An 18,021-nucleotide genomic window follows, 5' to 3' on the forward strand; every position below is an offset into this window, starting at 1 on the left:
GCAGTTAACAAGATATAAATGTAAACTCTCCACACCTTATTACCTTTTTGGTTTACTTCTGTGGGAATGAGACCTTTGTACCAATCGCACTGAGACATTTCAAATGATACCAAACATGTATAATACTGTGTGATTATTGTTCATATTAAACCATATCGATTTTCGGGTGAATTCAGGTAGGGATGGGTGAAGGGAATGATGTGTAAATTGGGAGGTGATCAACTCAAGTGGGATCGTGTCTCGAAATAATAGGTATGGTAATATAGCAGGAGAATTCAAATGTTTATTTCCTTTGTTTTCTTAGAGAGTAGCCCTCTCTTCCAGTTCTCAGTTTCTCCAGTCTTACATCAGTATGTAAAAATAAACAATATTAACACTAGTGGAAAAGAGAAGGAGCATCCTGATTGGCTGACTTTTACTGACCCTAAAAACTGATGTTGACTGAAGAAATATTGATCAGAAACAAAGTGCATTGAACTCATGACCTAAATTCAATTTAATATTGACAGATTGCATTTTTTGCGTAAAAAAAAAATGCATAAGCCCTTGCAATCTGACATTGTACCATATTTACTGTCAAATATTCATATAGTTTACTATTTACTATATTGTTACACTTTATTTCAATTCTTCACTTTATACATTCTATAACTAGTAACTTTTCAACTGCATGTCAACTTTCTCACATTAGAGTATTAGTAAACTGTTCGGGTTGGTAGAATAAGTTGACGTACTTGCAAAGTTACATATCAGTAGAATGTCTGTTGGGGTTTTGCAGATATTAAGCAGACAGACAGTCTACATGTAGTTGCAAAGTTACTTATAATTAGAGTGTCTAAAGTGGAGTATCGAAATAAAGTTACCAAAATATCAACCTGACCCAAACCTGATGTTAAACTTTCAAATGAAAAGAGGCATTTAAACATACTGTGACCTTAAGAAGAGTTTACATTGAACCGATTGCAATGAAGTTGGTGTTTGCACAGATGAAAGTTCATATTAATGGAGATAAAGTTCAGTCTAGGTTTTGACTCTTGACGTTAACGGACAGTCCACAGTGGACATGTTGTGAACGTTTTCTTCGTTTTTTTTTGTTCTGGGAAAGAAACAGTAATATGAATAAGTCACTGGTCATCTTAATCTTAACTGTTCTTCTCTCTAAAGGTAAGCTAATGTTTCTTTTCTTATATTTTTAAATTCCAATTTATATCTGACTCCATTTTATCACGGCCTCGAATTTAGGTTAGATTTCCAATTGGTTATCCGACATTATAAAATACGTGATGCGAAGTGTCAGCATACACTCCGCATCACGGGCTAGTTTGAGTTACAAATCACCACAAGCCTTCTTCAGCATCTCCCTAAATACTCAGGCCAAGGCAGGAACCTCTTTTCAAATATAAACATGAGTTCACAGTGGGAATTTGCATTAATCACCGTCCCAGACTTACTGGGGACAGAAGTTGATTTACATGGGGACACACCCACAGCAGTTAACAAGATAAATGTAAACTCTCCACACCTTATTACCTTTTTGGTTTACTTCTGTGGGAATGAGACCTTTGTACCAATCGCACTGAGACATTTCAAATGATACCAAACATGTATAATACTGTATGATTATTGTTCATATTAAACCATGTCGATTTTCGGGTGAATTCAGGTAGGGATGGGTGAAGGGAATGATGTGTAAATTGGGAGGTGATCAACTCAAGTGGGATCGTGTCTCGAAATAATAGGTATGGTAATATAGCAGGAGAATTCAAATGTTTATTTCCTTTGTTTTCTTAGAGAGTAGCCCTCTCTTCCAGTTCTCAGTTTCTCCAGTCTTACATCAGTATGTAAAAATAAACAATATTAACACTAGTGGAAAAGAGAAGGAGCATCCTGATTGGCTGACTTTTACTGACCCTAAAAACTGATGTTGACTGAAGAAATATTGATCAGAAACAAAGTGCATTGAACTCATGACCTAAATTCAATTTAATATTGACAGATTGCATTTTTTGCGTTAAAAAAAAATGCATAAGCCCTTGCAATCTGACATTGTACCATATTTACTGTCAAATATTCATATAGTTTACTATTTACTATATTGTTACACTTTATTTCAATTCTATAACTAGTAACTTTTCAACTGCATGTCAACTTTCTCACATTAGAGTAGTAAACTGTTCGGGTTGGTAAAATAAGTTGACGTACTTGCAAAGTTACATATCAGTAGAATGTCTGTTGGGGTTTTGCAGATATGTAGAGACAGTCAGACAGTCTACATGTAGTTACAAAGTTACTTATAATTTGAGTGTCTAAAGTGGAGTATCGAAATAAAGTTACCAAAATATCAATCTGACCCAAACCTGATGTTAAACTTTCAAATGAAAAGAGGCATTTAAACATACTGTGACCTTAAGAAGAGTTTACATTGAACCGATTGCAATGAAGTTGGTGTTTGCACAGATGAAAGTTCATATTAATGGAGATAAAGTTCAGTCTAGGTTTTGACTCTTGACGTTAACGGACAGTCCACATTGGACATGTTGTGAACGTTTTCTTCGTTTTTTTTTGTTCTGGGAAAGAAACAGCAATATGAATAAGTCACTGGTCATCTTAATCTTAACTGTTCTTCTCTCTAAAGGTAAGCTAATGTTTCTTTTCTTATATTTTTAAATTCGTTGTAATCCGGTGGTATTTGATCTCTTATTAGACACAGCAGCTCTCTTAAAAGAGTGATAATCTCAATCTCTCAATGCCTTTTTTTTAAACATATGCTGCGGTCATATTCAGTCATTGAATGTTACTATTGCTTATTATAATTGAGTTGATTCTGATTTGATTTCTTATACAGGTGTGGAGAGTGTGAGCCTAACAGATGAAGACTATGAAATGGCAGACAAACTCTTCACAATGGGAGCTGAAGGGTTTTTGAAATACTTGGAGAATTTAAAGGCGGCAGGAGTGGTGGTTGTGGAAAGAAATGGGATCAACAAAACAGGGTAAAAACCAGAAATTTATGATGCAGGGTTATTATTGTTGTTAACTTAAAATAAAACTATTAAAACATTTCTGTTATTTGAAATAAAGCTGGAATAAAATAATATATAAATATGAGAAAATTTTGAAATGTTGTAAATGTTTGAAAAGTTAAAGCACTAAAATTATTAACTAGAAATAAATAAAAACTAAAATGAATAAAAAATTAAGCTAAATAGCAATATTTAAATGATAAACAAAAAACTAAAACTTTTTACATTTATTGCTATTTGTACTAATTGTAAAGAAAATACTTTTTGTTGCTATACTTAGTGTAATTATCATCTATTGATAATTGCACATATTTGCACTTTATTTGCATCGCTGCACTAAAATAATTAACTATAAATAGATCAAAACTCAAAAGAGATAAAAAAAAATGATGCCTACATTTTTTTAATAAAAGAATAAAATGACAAAAGCAAATCTTAAAATTACTAAAAATTAATAAAATATTAAAAATTTAAATATAAATATAAATAAAACAATGGGATGACCGTTAATATGCACTCTATGAATAAAAAAATAGTTTATGGATGTTTTCTTCAACACTAAAACAACACAATGTTGTGATTTAAACGTGATTTAAAAGACGAGAAAACCGCTTGTGAAAAATTTAGTACAGAATATGTCTTCACATTAACACTTTATAATTGGACCATGTTCTTACAGACTTTTCTCTGAGCCTGGAGTATAATTCAGTCCCTCCTAACACGACCCTTGTTTCCTGTGTTGTACAGCACTGATATGCAAGACTTGTGGATTTCTGTGAAGGAGCTGATCGAGAGGATCAGTGCTCAGAAAAGAGTTAAAGGAAATGATGATTTCATTGTGGCGCTGCAGTAAGTAGAACTTTATCCACTTGATACAAAAACCTCTGCACTTTATAATTATACAGCGATCTTGAACATTGAAATACTGCTAAGGCTGAACATGATATATTTAAGGAACTCTTCTGAACTATTTCAAACATCAGTTTATTTGTTTGTGTGTTTAACAGCATTTTTCGACGACTGGGTGATCTTTATGGAGACGGTATGTTTCGCCTGTGGAGAGCATTACCTGATGAGATTCCTAGGTATGAAGGCCATTCAGCTGATTAATTTATTGAAAAATATTGAGTATTTGACTGGTCTCATGTCACAAAAGACTGATGACTCTGTTCTTCTACAGAGAATTTGGCATGTTTAAAGGGATCATCAAAAACGAGAAGGTGGTGGACCTCTGGAAGTAAGCATGTTTTTTTTTTTTTTGCTTGCAAGATGATTGAAAATATTTGATTTGAAATAGCTAGTATAAAAATGCATCCATTGAACAGTTCAAATCCACCACCTCTAACATGCAGATCAACCTTCTCAAGATTTATTTTCAATCATTGATAACGCAACCGTAGCTCATCAGTTTTGTTTAATGCAGATATGTGGAGTCACGCTACCTTCCAGGAGCTCCGCCGATCTACAGCGATCCCGTGGGGTTCCTCGGTCACCTTCTGTCCAAGAAGTATGACCTCAAGCTCTTTTACAGTTTCTTTCCCAATGTAAAACAATACAAGAATATACAGTGTATATGACATAAATATCTTAAAAATATGCTAAATTAAAGTGAGATGTAATTATAAATTATATTTGTGTTGTGTAAGATGTTTGTCTAAAATTTAAAAAACATTCTATATTGAAATGTCTTCACCTGAACTTTTATTTTTTACTAATACATTATTAATTTCAAAAGTTGTATCTGTTAATATTTAATGGACACGTACTAACAATGAACAATTGTGTTTTTAACTGATGTTGACAGATTAATAAATACTGTAACAAACGTATTGCTCATTGTTAACCAACATTAACTAATCAGACCTTATTGTAAAGCGTTACCAACAGGTTATTTTTCATGTTGACAGGATATTGTTTTCTTTGTTTTAACAGGATGGCACAGCCACGTGTGGTTGAAATCCTAAAAGTTGCTTTGGAAGTTGGGAAGATAGACATCAATCAACTTTTTGATGAGTAAGACCTATTTTGTCTTGCATTGCTGGGTCAAAGCATACAAAATCAGTGATACTTCTGGCATTTAAGTTGTTTCTTTCATGCAGGTCCTTTTTCCTGTAGAGTAACACATGCAAATGCACTCAGATGACAAATATAGATTTTTGTAGGTCATCATTTAATTCTCAGTAATACTTTTTAGAGCACAAATGGCCATACATCTGGTCAAAGAGAAGGCCATGGAAATTTTCACCTTAGAGAGGCAGACAGAGAAGGATGAGTTTCTGATAACATTGAGGTAAGAACATACAGCAAGACTGTGTGTGTGTGTGTGTGTGTGAGAGAGAGGTCCTGGTATATACAATTTCCCAACAAGGATTGTGATATCAGAAAACCCTTGTAGAGAAATATTTTGGTCCCCATGAGGAATCAGCTTATTATGGAAGCTTGTTTCCGCCACAGAATGAAAAATAAAAAAGGTAATTGCGACTTTATCTCACAATTCAGACTTTTTATCTCACAATTGCGAGTTTACATCTCGCAATTCTGACTTTATTTCTCAGAATTGCGAGATATAAAGTCAGAATTGCGTGATATAAAATCGCAATTGCATGTTATAAAGTCAGAATTGCGAGATATAATGTCAGAATTGATTGATATAAAGTCGCAATTGTGTGTTATAAAGTCAGAATTGCGTGATATAAAGTCGCAATTGCAGATTATAAAGTCAGAATTGCGAGATATAAAGTCAGAATTGATTGATTTAAAGTTGCAATTGCGTGTTATAAAGTCAGAATTGCGTGATACAAAATCGCAATTGCGTGTTATAAAGTCAGAATTGCGAGATATAACGTCAGAATTGATTGATATAAAGTCGCAATTCCAGGTTATAAAGTCAGAATTGCGAGATATAAAGTCAGAATTGATTGATATAAAGTCGCAATTGCGTGTTATAAAGTCAGAATTGCGAGATATAAAGTCAGAATTGATTGATATAAAGTCGCAATTGCGTGTTATAAAGTCAGAATTGTGTGATATAAAGTCGAAATTGCGTGTTGTAAAGTCAGAATTGTGAGATATAAACTATTCTTAGGGGAAAAAGTTAGTCTTTTTCCCCCCTTAGAATTGGCCTGATAACTCGCAATTGCGAGTTTATATCTCACAATTCTGAGAAAAGATGTCAGAATTTCAAGATATAAACTCGCAATTGTGTGTTATGAAGTTAGAATTGCGAGATGTAAACTCGCAATTGTGAGAAAAAAAGTCAGAATTGTGAGATAAAAAGTTGCAATTCTGTCTTTTTTTCTCGCAATTGCGACTTTATTTTGCGACTTTATATCTCGCAATTGCGACTTTATTTCTCAGAATTGCGACTTTATATCTCGCAATTGCGACTTTATTTCTCACATTTCTAACTTCATATCTAGCAATTGTGAGATAAAAAGTCGCAATTATTTATTTATTTATTTTTATTCAGTGGCGGAAACAAGCTTCCATAGCTTATAAATCATAAAGAATTATGTTTTTTTTGTGTTTTTTTTACGGTTTCTGTGAGGGATGTGTTCAGTGCTAGGGTTAGAGGATAAATGTACAGTTTGTACAGTATGAAACTCATTATGTTATGACAACTCTCTGGAGTCCACATAAAACATGGAAACCCAACATCCTTGTGTGTGTGTGTGTGTGTGTTTTATTTAGATAGAAAATCATTTATTTACATCTCTCATGTTCTCATATTAATCGTTGAAAATGTTGAGCTGTTAAGGCAGCTATACGTTTTTTAATAATAATTATTCTGTAATTTACGGACTGTGTTTCATAGAACTGCCTCTGGAGTTCTTGCATTTTACTGGGATAAACTTTTGGAATACACTGAGAGCCAGCCATTCCATAACAAGTATTTAGCTGCTGTACGGTAAGACTATCATCATATTAGTATATTTGATCCGGGTGGTAGTCTTAAATAAAGCAAAATGTGGAATGATAAATTGTATAATAAACTGAGTTTTGAGTCGTTTGTGTTGCAGGAAATGGAAGGAGTTAAACATTTTGAAAGACACTGAAAAATATCACATGATTACTAAACCAGAGACAGGACTTCAAGCTTGGACGTAAGAAAATATCACATGTATCGTTTTTGTCATTTCAATTCAGTTGTAATACCATTTTACAGCTGTTTGCTGCCTGCTAAGGAAAAAACACGTGAAAGGTCTCAAGATTTGAGACTTTGGGTTATGAGCTTTTCTCTCTGTGTAAATAGCATCACAGTTGAAATAAGAACTGTTTTTGTGACTTCTGTCTTGTAATACCTATGCCTAACTCCTCCTCTTTATCCAGCTGGGCAGATGAGCGTTTTGGTGATCTTTTTGACAATGCTGCCCTTGAATATGATCGATTTGGTAATGGGATTTTTGGAGATGACAGATTCAATCAATCCAATTGGTGAGTATGACAGTACGTTTCATTCAATGCACACTGTACATAATAAATGACTGAATTAATGACTTATAATAACTAACTGGGACTACAGACGGCATGAATCACAAAAATCCATGAATCATTCATAATGCTGTTACCCTTATTGTGTGGTTATGAATGTGTTGCATTCGTTTATTAGTCTGTTTGAACATCCTTTGAATATATATATGCATAAATGTATGCCCATTCAGTCTGTTCTTTTATTACACAGGGCCATTATGAAGATGGCGACAGTATATCCTCTTCCGATTTATGAAAGATTGTCTGAAAGTGGCCTTGGATTGTCTGAAGTCAATGATTTTTTTATAGGCACTGATGACACACTCACTGAATTAGTAGGCGAGGACATCTTGTACAATTTGAAGTAAGAACGTACTTGTTTGAACTGTTCAATCTGGGGACTATGAATTTCTATCATAGAGGCCCAAATACAAAACACATTTGAGCAATTGCACCTGTACAAATACAATAATGTACAGATAAACGAAACTTATGAATATACCCAGATGGCAACATATTGTTGGCCCACATCTGGTACACATGGATTCCACACGGGCGGATCTGGGCCGACACACTTTGTTGCTGTCTCGGTTCATCTAATGATTCATCATTATCATTTGCTCATAAATGCAATAATTTCCCCTTCTGTCGTGTTCCAGGGGTATGCTTAATGAATTATGGAATATTATTAGTAATGACATTTTGCATATCTCCATAAACAAGAAAAACCAAGTGACATCAGATGTGGAAAGTGAGGACCCAATGCGACATTTACGGTAAGATACGTAAAGTCCTGATATTTGTAGTATATGATTAACTGTATAGATGGTTTCTCTGAGATGCCAAAACAATTTATGATGAACACATTTTGATGGTCCACTTTAGACATTCTATGAACCCTTAAATGCATGAATGTTTCACAAACATTATTACATATTTGGGTCTTTAGAGATCCGGATCTATATCTAACACTGATGGATCTCTACCTGTCGTGATAATATAAACTCTCCTGATATTACAGTAACAATTATAGAGGAAAAAAATAAAGCATATTTTGTTACCTTTTGAAGCTTGGAAGGGTTCAGTTTGAACAGATGTTTTCTCATCACTGTCTTCGTCAGAGCTCATTTCCCAGTACATTCAGCGTCTGGCTCATATTCACAATCTCAAACATGTTCTCAAAACTAGCATTTTCAACATCTTCAAAATCAATATTTTGATCGCTTCACCAGATCCACCGTCAGGTGACAGTGACACTAATATTTGATTGCGTTCAGTACTTGCTCTGCATTAAATCGCTGAGCAATTTTAAGTTTAGCTGATGATACTTCCTATTCTTTTGTTTTTTTGCCTGCAGTAACTATAAGTGAAACGTCAGTTTATCATTGTGTATCAGACATTGCCAGCTTGTGGAATAAAGGTGAATTGCACTTATTCAGTCATCAAAGATTAAATTATTGTTCTGCAGAATAAATATACTTACACTGTTACACACCTCGGGTCGTAAGTGACCCTATACAATTTGTACAAAAAATGTATGAGAAAACAGGCATTCTTTTATAATTTTATAATTTGTTATATTGTTTATTATGAATTGGTTGAGGAATACTAAAAAGGTTCAACTTTAAAAAATGAATGAAAAAGAGAGGGTAGTCCCGGATCACTAAAGGCATTCAAGGTATGCGTTTAAGGGTTAACTAACTATTCTACTAACTATAAGTAACTTTGCAACTACATTTTTTTCTAATGAAAACTGATCCCAACCATTTTCTTTCTTTTTGTTCACAACAGCAAAATGAAAGCAACGTGCTTTGACATCTGGGACAGAGTTCTCATCGAGATCAACAGAAATAATTATAATTATGGACTTGAGCAATCAGCAAGGTAAAGCGTAACAGAAATATTTTTGTGCTCAAACAATCTGAAAGAAAATCCTGACATTTCCAAACAACACGTGCAGCAAGTTATGAATTATTATTTTTTAAATAGGCAATGGGATGAAGTGAAGAGCATTTTCATTAAAGAACTAACTGACAGTGAAGAATTAACTCAACAGAAGCTTGATGAAGCACAAAAGTAAGAAATGTCACATGTCGGCTACATATAAAATGTCTGAAAATTTACAATTATGCTGTTAATTAACTAAATAACACTTTTTCTGTTTTCTTCACGGTTATAAAGAGTCTTTAATAGTGTCACACAAATTGTCTTCGACAAATATGTAAAAATGGTCGATGGGCTGGAGGAAAGGATCAGTGCTTCCACTGAGTAAGAACTTAAGCCTCATTTGAAAATTTCTGAAATATTTCATTCCAAAATGAGTTACAAAAATATACTATAAAATACTTTCAAATCTAGAAATTTAAATGACTAACTTTTCCATTTTGCAATTCCAGAACTCTTGGCAAATTGATGCTGAAGGCTTTTTCTGCCACAAATACTGTCCTGGTTAATACTCTGGGTTTTCTGCTGTCTGATTAATCTCTCACAAGCCAAGAAGTAAATGCTTCTGCCATCCCGTGTCCTATGATTAATCCTTGTAACTTTCCCTCTTCTATTTCTAGTATAATTGCCATTGCTCAATCCCTGAAGTTGTTGACTGGAATGCTAATAGCGTAGACACCCTTCCTTAGTGAACCCTTCAGCTAGTTCATTTCACCTTCATCTTATTTCATGAGCCTCCATCAACCAGCAGAGGACGCTGACAGTCTGCTTCCACGACCTGCACTATAATGTGAACATCAACCAGAACCACTTTCTTTTGCCGCCATGATAGAAGCAAATAAAAAAATGATACCATCCGACCTTATCTTCTGTAGTTAGAGGATACTATTTATAATAATGTCTTATTTTGATGTCGGTTTTAGATCTGTGTGGCAGTATAATTACAGACACTTAAGCAGCAGACGCATTCAATCTGGAGCAGGGTCTTTCTATTGCATCAGCTCACTTTTGTTTGCAGTGCTGTCATTGTGACTGATTTGTTTGGAGACCAAGGGGGAAGTAGAAGTGGCGAGAAAATGAGCATTAAAGCAACAAAAGATAGATGTACAAGCATTTTGAAATGAAAAAATGAAGCTTTATCAGCACTAGGGTGATGCATGTGTGCACCTGGCTGCTGGTGGAGGAACCAAAAATACAGTACTTTTGTGGAATTTATAATGTATTGTTATTGTCAATGATAGCTTTGTTGCTATATTATGGTGTGGTGTTTAATACTTCATGAACAAGTAAAAAGGTTCCTGGTTTGATCCTCACAAGGACTAAGCCAATGAAAATTCAGTAACCATTGCTATTTATATACAGCTTCATACAAAACAGATTGTTTCAAAGCGGCTTTACAGTAATAAATATCAAAATAATGCTAAATGAAAGTCAATAATGAATGAAATAATGAAATTAAATAATTGAATCAAAAGAATTCAATTCTGCAGTAAAGCAGCTCTAAAAAGATAATAGTGCCATTGTTCAGCTGCAGTTGATTCAGTTCAGTTTAATAACTGTAAAGTTTTTAGTTCAATTCAGCTATAAAGCAGCTCTGCAGAAACAGTGATGTCATTGTCCAGCTCAGTTCAGTGCTCATCCGATAGTGTCAGTGCAGTCAAATCAATAATATTGCTGAATATTGAGTGTCCCCTGCAACTATAAGCAAGCCAAAGGTGACTATAAAAAAAAAAAACCTTCAGGGGGCCAGTTCTCCTCAGGCCAGACGAACACACGTCACAAGTCAGATTGAGGATCGATATCATTTAGGATCTGTTGTGGTCATCTCTAGGTGCATGTCTATCAACTGGTCTGGATATGGATATGGACCGGATCCGGCTGACTACGGTAACTTTGGGATAACCTTAGTGTGTTGTTGTTGGTTGCCAAAATATCTAGCAATGCACTATTAACCACCTTAGCAAGCACTTAGTAACACTAAGTGCTTGCTAAGGTGGTTAATAGTGCATTGCTAGATATTTTGGATTGCTAGATATATTGTTAGGTGGTTGTTTACTTGCCTGATTCAGAAAAAAAGCATATCTGAAATAAAATATTTAACATTTTAAATATAATAAATAAAAAGGTTAATAATTTCTTTGTTTAAAAATCTTCCCATGAATTGTGGTATGTCAATAGCACAACCAGTGCATGACTATTTAAGTGCCAAAGGCGTAATATTTACGATTAGGGGTTTGTTTTTCATCTTAACCCTGTAAAACCTGATATATGAAATAATAGTTTATTGGAACAGTTTGTATCATATTTGAAAAATCAAGCTTTTATGCTTTAAATAGAACAACATAATATAGAGCTCATACTCGAGGATGAAAAAACACCAGTTTTATTCAGAGGTTCAAACTGAGCAAAAATATGCAATTTGGTGAAGTTATTTATAGAGCCAAAAAATATGATGAAATGTGATAGATTGTAATGTAAATCAATGATATCTTCATAACAGTATAGCAGGCTTATTGCATAAAATACATATCATATTTTTTACTCTGTCTTAGCAAGATGATATTTAAATGCTTACTTTTATGATTTAAGCTCTGTAGTTTTCATTCAAAACATACAATGCAATCCAGTGAAGATTGAGACGTACAAATAAATGCTCCTCAAAAGCCTATTGTATCCTATTTAACACTTACAATACACAGTAAAAGTTATTCTTACATTTACTTTATAAAAAAGCATTCCAGATTTCACAGTAAAAAGGCGTTTAACAACCTGAATGTAGATGTTTTTAGAATTATACAATAAGGTTATTTTATTTACTAAAAAAGTATAAATTGTCAATCAGACGACATAAGGCATTTATAGATTGATATTGATCATGTTTGTTGATAATTAGAGGCCAAAATGCACACATCAAAGAAGGTAAGAGGAGTTAAGTATGCGAAATAACAATATTAGCCTTAGAAAGCACCAATAATTAATAGGATTACACACATTACTGCTTAGTTTAAACGCAACAGGACATAACCGGCCCTGTTAAGCGAGATTTAGCAGTCGTATTTCATCTTTTAGAGTACACTAATTGCAGGGACGATTCCCCTGGAGCAGCTTGAGGTTGAGTGTCTTATTGAAGGGCATAGCACAGTGTTGTTAATGCAGGGTTGTTATCTCACTAACAATTTTTCCTGGCTTATCAGGTCTTTAAACATTAGGTTGCTCTAGACTTTAATTAGTGCTCACTGTGGCCTTTATAAAATATGAGACCTTAAGAAATTGTATTCATTTACATTGTTAAAAACACAATTGTCTTGGTATTATTGTTACTGAGCTAATTAGCGAGTTAGATTTGTTTTGTATCTGTTTGTATCACCTCACTTGTCTCACTTGTACCACTTGCTCGTCTGGATTTTTTTCACCCAAAACAGTCCAGTGCAAAAACTCTTCCCTGCAGCATTATTCAATTCTAACCCCTAAACCTGGCTACACCCTAACCGTTATCTGGTTTTGGGGGAAAAGTCATGTGTCCACTATTGGATTTAATCCAGTACCTTCATTACGGTGCAGACTGCAGTGAGGACATGTGGTTCTGCAGTTGGTTATTTATTGACATTTTGGGTCAGTCTAAGTCATAGACAGTATAAGAAAGGGTCTAAGTCTTTGCTTCAGTGGTGCAGACCCTTTCTTTAACTGTAGGTGGCGACAAGTTACTGTCTTTATGAGCGAGACATTGAATCATTCAATCAATCGATTACGAGAGCGGCCTCTAGAGGCGAAATAAAAAATATCACTGATTCTCCTCGTGGAGTTCGACACGTGAAGGCTGCGCGCGCACGGAGCGGGACAGATGCAGTTTTAAAACAGACGATGATATGGTATCTATAAAGTAATCTACAGTATTTTTTTCATGTCATTATAAAGTAAATAATTTGTTGACTAGATGCTGCATTATTGGAGAACTGCAGTAACGTTATGTTTGCCATTGAGGCAGAGAGGATGCTAACATTACCTCAAACGGTTAAAACTGTGAAAAATACAGGCAAGTCTTACCCAAATGTTTAATGTCACGATTTTTACCATCTGTTTGCATTCGTTTATATCCAGATGGTCATTTTTATGCATTCGTTTGCAAGCAAAGTTGCATATAAAGCTATTGACTTGAGAAAGCAAATTGATATGTTCATGCAGCTATTCCAGTTCTTTTTTTTATCTCGTCACTGTAACATATTTGTTATTTTGATTAGATAATCATTAAGTGTTCTAAAATAGAAGCAAAAAAGTGAGGGTATACAATACCCAGCAAACACAGAACGTTGGCAGGATGTACCCAACCTTCTAACAACGTTTTAACAACATGGCCAAAAGGGTGAAGGTTGTTAAGGCATTAACATTGACATTGAACCACCGTTCAGGGCCATTGCTTAAGGTTGAGCCAAGTGTCTGGACAATCACTGGACTGGACGTCATGTGCTCGTCACTGCCGTGAAGCGCGAATCAGCCTTTTAAGTTTCAAGCGACGTTGAAATGAGAGAAATTATTGCTGGGAACTACACATTTACAAAGTTATAGGGACAGTTCACCCAAATATAACATTTTGTCAGTAATTACTCACCCTCATGTTGTTCTAACCCCGTAAGACTTTTGTTCATCTTCAGAACACAAATATAGATATTTTTGATTAAATCTGAGAGCTGGATCACTCCTCCATAGGCTTCTATGGGATTGAAACTTGCCGGCCCAGAAAAGTTAAGACATCGTTAAAATAGTCCAAGTGACTACAGTGGCTCAAGTTTATCGAGCGATGAGAATACTTTTTGTGTGCAAAAAACAAACAAAAATAACGACTTTATTCAACTATTCATTTCCTTCTCTGTGGGCCTCGAGTTAGTTCACGTATTGTAACTGCGCAGCGCTTCTGTGTTGTATGTCACACGTAGGCTCACTATTGGCCAACGCTGGTCATGTGTGTGATGCGTGTGACGTTCAAACATGGAAGCGCTGCGCTGTTAAACTACGTGAACTCACTTAAACTTAAGATTGAGCCACTGTAGTCACTTGGACTATTTTAACAATGTCTTTTATAACTTTTCTGGGCCGGCAAGTTTCAATGGAGGAGTGATCCAGCTCTCAGATTTATTTAAAAATATCTCAATGTGTGTTCCCGAACAAGAACGAAAGTCTTACGGGATTTGGAACAACATTTGGGTGTCTAATTACTGACAGTGACAGAATTTTCATTTTTGGGTGAACTATCCCTTTAACTTTGTAAATTTGTAGTTCCCAGCAATAATTTCTCTCTTACATTTGAACAGGTTATTAATCAATATTTTCTGCCCCATTATAGGCCTACTAGCATAGATTATTAAGTGAAAGTGTGTTTCTTTCATATTATGTATTTTAATACTTTAGATGGTTTGTCTTTTTGAATCTCTATTTGATGTCTTATAGATGGACTCTCTAGTGACATTGTTTTTAATTTCACTAAACTATTTTGTGGTTACTTTGCCTCATGTGAAATCACTATTTTCAATCCCAAAACTTAATACCCAACACTTAAAGTAGTTGTATTGTTGCAGCACCCAAAATATACCACTATTAATTTCACTGTATTTATTTTAGACTCACCAGATTTTCAACTTTTACAGAAAAAAAAGATTACTTAATAATTAGTTGCATGATTATCTTCATAGATTCGACCGCTCCAGACACGTCGGCGCTCCCGCCATCTTGGAACAGTCAGCGTGTCGTCACTCACAGTAAGAATCAATGATGCCACCACATTGCTTTGTCAAACCGCTGAGATTTAAATTCCTGAAGCAATGGGATAACCTTTCACAGGTGAAAATGTGTTGGTTTGTTTTTAACTCAGTATTGCAGATTTTTACCATGGTACTTTTTTAATGTTTTACTTTTACAATGGTAACTTTTTAATGTGATGTTAGCTGACTCTGTCTTGTTGTATTGTGTTAGTGTAGCAAAATCAGCTGCTGAAGTTAATTGCAGATATAAATATTCATATACAGGGCTCCAGACTAACTTTTTGCCTTGGTTGCACTGGTGCGCCTAACTTTTTTATTTAGGTGCACCAGCACAAAATTTAGGTGCACTAAAATTTTTCCTCGTCTCGCGTTGCCTTTAACGCCACAATTTCAAGGTCACCTTTTTATCACGCTCCATATACATTCATATATATTATGTAAATGCTTTTAAACAAGAATAATAATAATACATTTTTTTTGAAGCACAATTATACTGTATATAAAAATGTTAATCTTTAAAAAAAATAAAACATTTAAAGTGCTGTTTTTACATTGTTCAAGTTAGGGCAGGGTATTGACACAAATTTCACAATTCGATTCAATATTGATTATTTTGGATATCAGGTACAATACATGGCAAATTTTCTCAAGGAAAACAAATCTCTTAAAGGAGAACTCCGGCGCAAAATGAACCTTTGGTCTAATTACACATTGTTACCTAGTCAACCGTTATCTGAGATTTGTTTTCATGATTATCGAATGTAAATAGTTTTATCTCTACAAACAGTTTAGCCTATAAAGCTAGTATAACGCTAGTATATTGGGCATAGTGTAATGACAAATAAAAATCGCTTGTTAATACCACTAACAAGGCTCAAAATAGCCCCACACTAGCACGGTAGCATAATGAGGGTCCCTACCTTCAAACCGAAGCATTGAGAACTTTGTAAGTGTACAGACAGTTTAATAAGAAGATATTTTAAACATACAGTCAACTTCGCGGGGACCCTCATTATGCTACCGTGTTAGTGTGGGTCTATTTTCAGCCTTGTTAGTGGTATTAACAAGCGATTTTTATTTGTCATTACACTATGCCCAATATACTAGCGTTATACTAGCTTTATAGGCTAAACTGTTTTTAGAGATAAAACTATTTACATTCGATAATCATGAAAACAAATCTCAGATAACGGTTGACTAGGTAACAATGTGTAATTAGACCAAAGGTTCATTTTGCGCCGGAGTTCTCCTTTAACTAATGCTGTAAACTGGGAGTCAGTTGTAGCCCACTGCTTCATTAGCCTACTATAATATTGAAGGTAAAAATTACCTGATTTGTACACAAACACTTAAATTACACTTTTATTTATTTTTATAATAATAAAGTTATATGAAATATAAACATTTAAATGGTGGCTGCATAAAAACTTGCCAGATTTTTTCAAACAACATGCATTAAATATTGCAAAACATTAAAAAATTATAATTAACCCGCTGAACCCGACGGCATCGTCCACGACGCCACACGACTCCTCCGATAAATATTTATATTATTTGATGAAAATTTGATCGATTTTCTTACCGTTTTTTGCAGCAGAAAGCTAACGAGCTAGCCGTCACGGGGGTGTCTTTCGTGTCTTTCTAGCCTTTACAGAAGGTTTTCTATCCAGCCTGGAACTTGTGCGTCCTTTCAGAGTGTTTCAGCAATAAATCCAAACGCTTATATCCAAGTTTTATCGACTTGATGTCCATAATTTATACATTATCCGTCATTTTTGCCGCTAGCTCGATGCTAGCTGCCATTTTGGATAACACGTCATGCGTTGCGTGAGGTTGTTGACCAATGACAGGCTGATCCGTCATCCACGTTGGTGTGCGTCATTACGCATGAACCAAGGCTGATATTGTGGAGAGAGAGACGCACAGAGAGACGCGAGTTTTGAATAATGGATCGTCAGATTGAGAAACATGGATCTAAATCAAGCGCTGGTCTTTTTTGATCCCATGGAGGATAATGGATTTTCTGGAGAAAAGAGCTTTTTGACTGATGAGGAACTAGATTACCTGGATGGTCTTAGACCCTGCTGAAGAATAAGTTCCATTTATTTATTTACTGTAAAAGTGAATATCACTATTCTATGATATATCAATATCATATTATCACTAATATGATAAAATATACATTTTCTAAATATGTAAAAATAAGTTCTGTAAAAGTAGTATTTCGTTTTTCTATGTTTGTTACAGAGTTGTGGATTACACTTTGTCTGCCATAGTTTGTCTGTAAAAGTATATAAAAAAAAAAACTAATATAATAAAATATACATTTTCTAAATATGGTCAAACAGGCCACCCCCTGGAAATGCAAAGCCTGTGATGTGGCCCTCTGTGTGATTCCTGATAGGAACTGTTTTGAGGCTTGGCATCAGTGAATTTCATGAGGCCCAAAACGCCTGGACTTCTTTTGGAAAAATGTAAATAGTTTTGGTTCTGTTCAAGTTATAATGTTTATTCCTGTGCTCCAGGACTCCAAAGACATGAACAAACTGTTTTCCAGAGGACATTTGCTTAGCTTTTATTTATTTGTGTGTGATTTCAATAAATGTTTGAGTGATTCAATTTCCGTTTTATTTTTTCATTTGTCTTTGTGGTCCCATAACTTATTTTACATTCAGGTGACATCAATGCAACACAAATATGCTGAAAGTTCAATTTGTCCTGAAAAAAAAGAGGTGTGTCAATTGTCTGTGCACAAAAGGGTTGATGTTTTACAAGCTTTTTTAGTAAATAACACCAGACGGAAAATTTATTTTAAAAATACCCTTAGGTCT

At 34.6% G+C, this 18,021-nt stretch overlaps 1 protein-coding gene across 1 annotated transcript; it reads left to right on the forward strand.

Annotated features, from left to right (window-relative positions):
• Positions 1–2,527: 2,527 nt before the first annotated feature.
• si:ch211-288g17.4 (uncharacterized) lies at positions 2,528–10,015 on the forward strand. The gene is made up of 17 exons (XM_056235366.1): positions 2,528–2,635; positions 2,846–2,993; positions 3,771–3,872; positions 4,031–4,108; positions 4,204–4,260; positions 4,447–4,530; positions 4,956–5,036; positions 5,218–5,313; positions 6,838–6,930; positions 7,043–7,126; positions 7,353–7,457; positions 7,705–7,857; positions 8,153–8,269; positions 9,285–9,377; positions 9,483–9,569; positions 9,675–9,761; positions 9,890–10,015. Exons 1-17 carry the CDS (start codon positions 2,587–2,589, stop codon positions 9,972–9,974), a joined length of 1,599 nt encoding a protein of 532 aa, XP_056091341.1. The 5' UTR covers positions 2,528–2,586; the 3' UTR covers positions 9,975–10,015.
• Positions 10,016–18,021: the final 8,006 nt, after the last annotated feature.

The sequence above is a fragment of the Rhinichthys klamathensis genome, unplaced genomic scaffold (assembly GCF_029890125.1).
Source record: "Rhinichthys klamathensis goyatoka isolate OS25496 unplaced genomic scaffold, OSU_Roscu_1.1 h1tg000420l_1, whole genome shotgun sequence".
Lineage (NCBI taxonomy): Eukaryota > Metazoa > Chordata > Actinopteri > Cypriniformes > Leuciscidae > Rhinichthys > Rhinichthys klamathensis.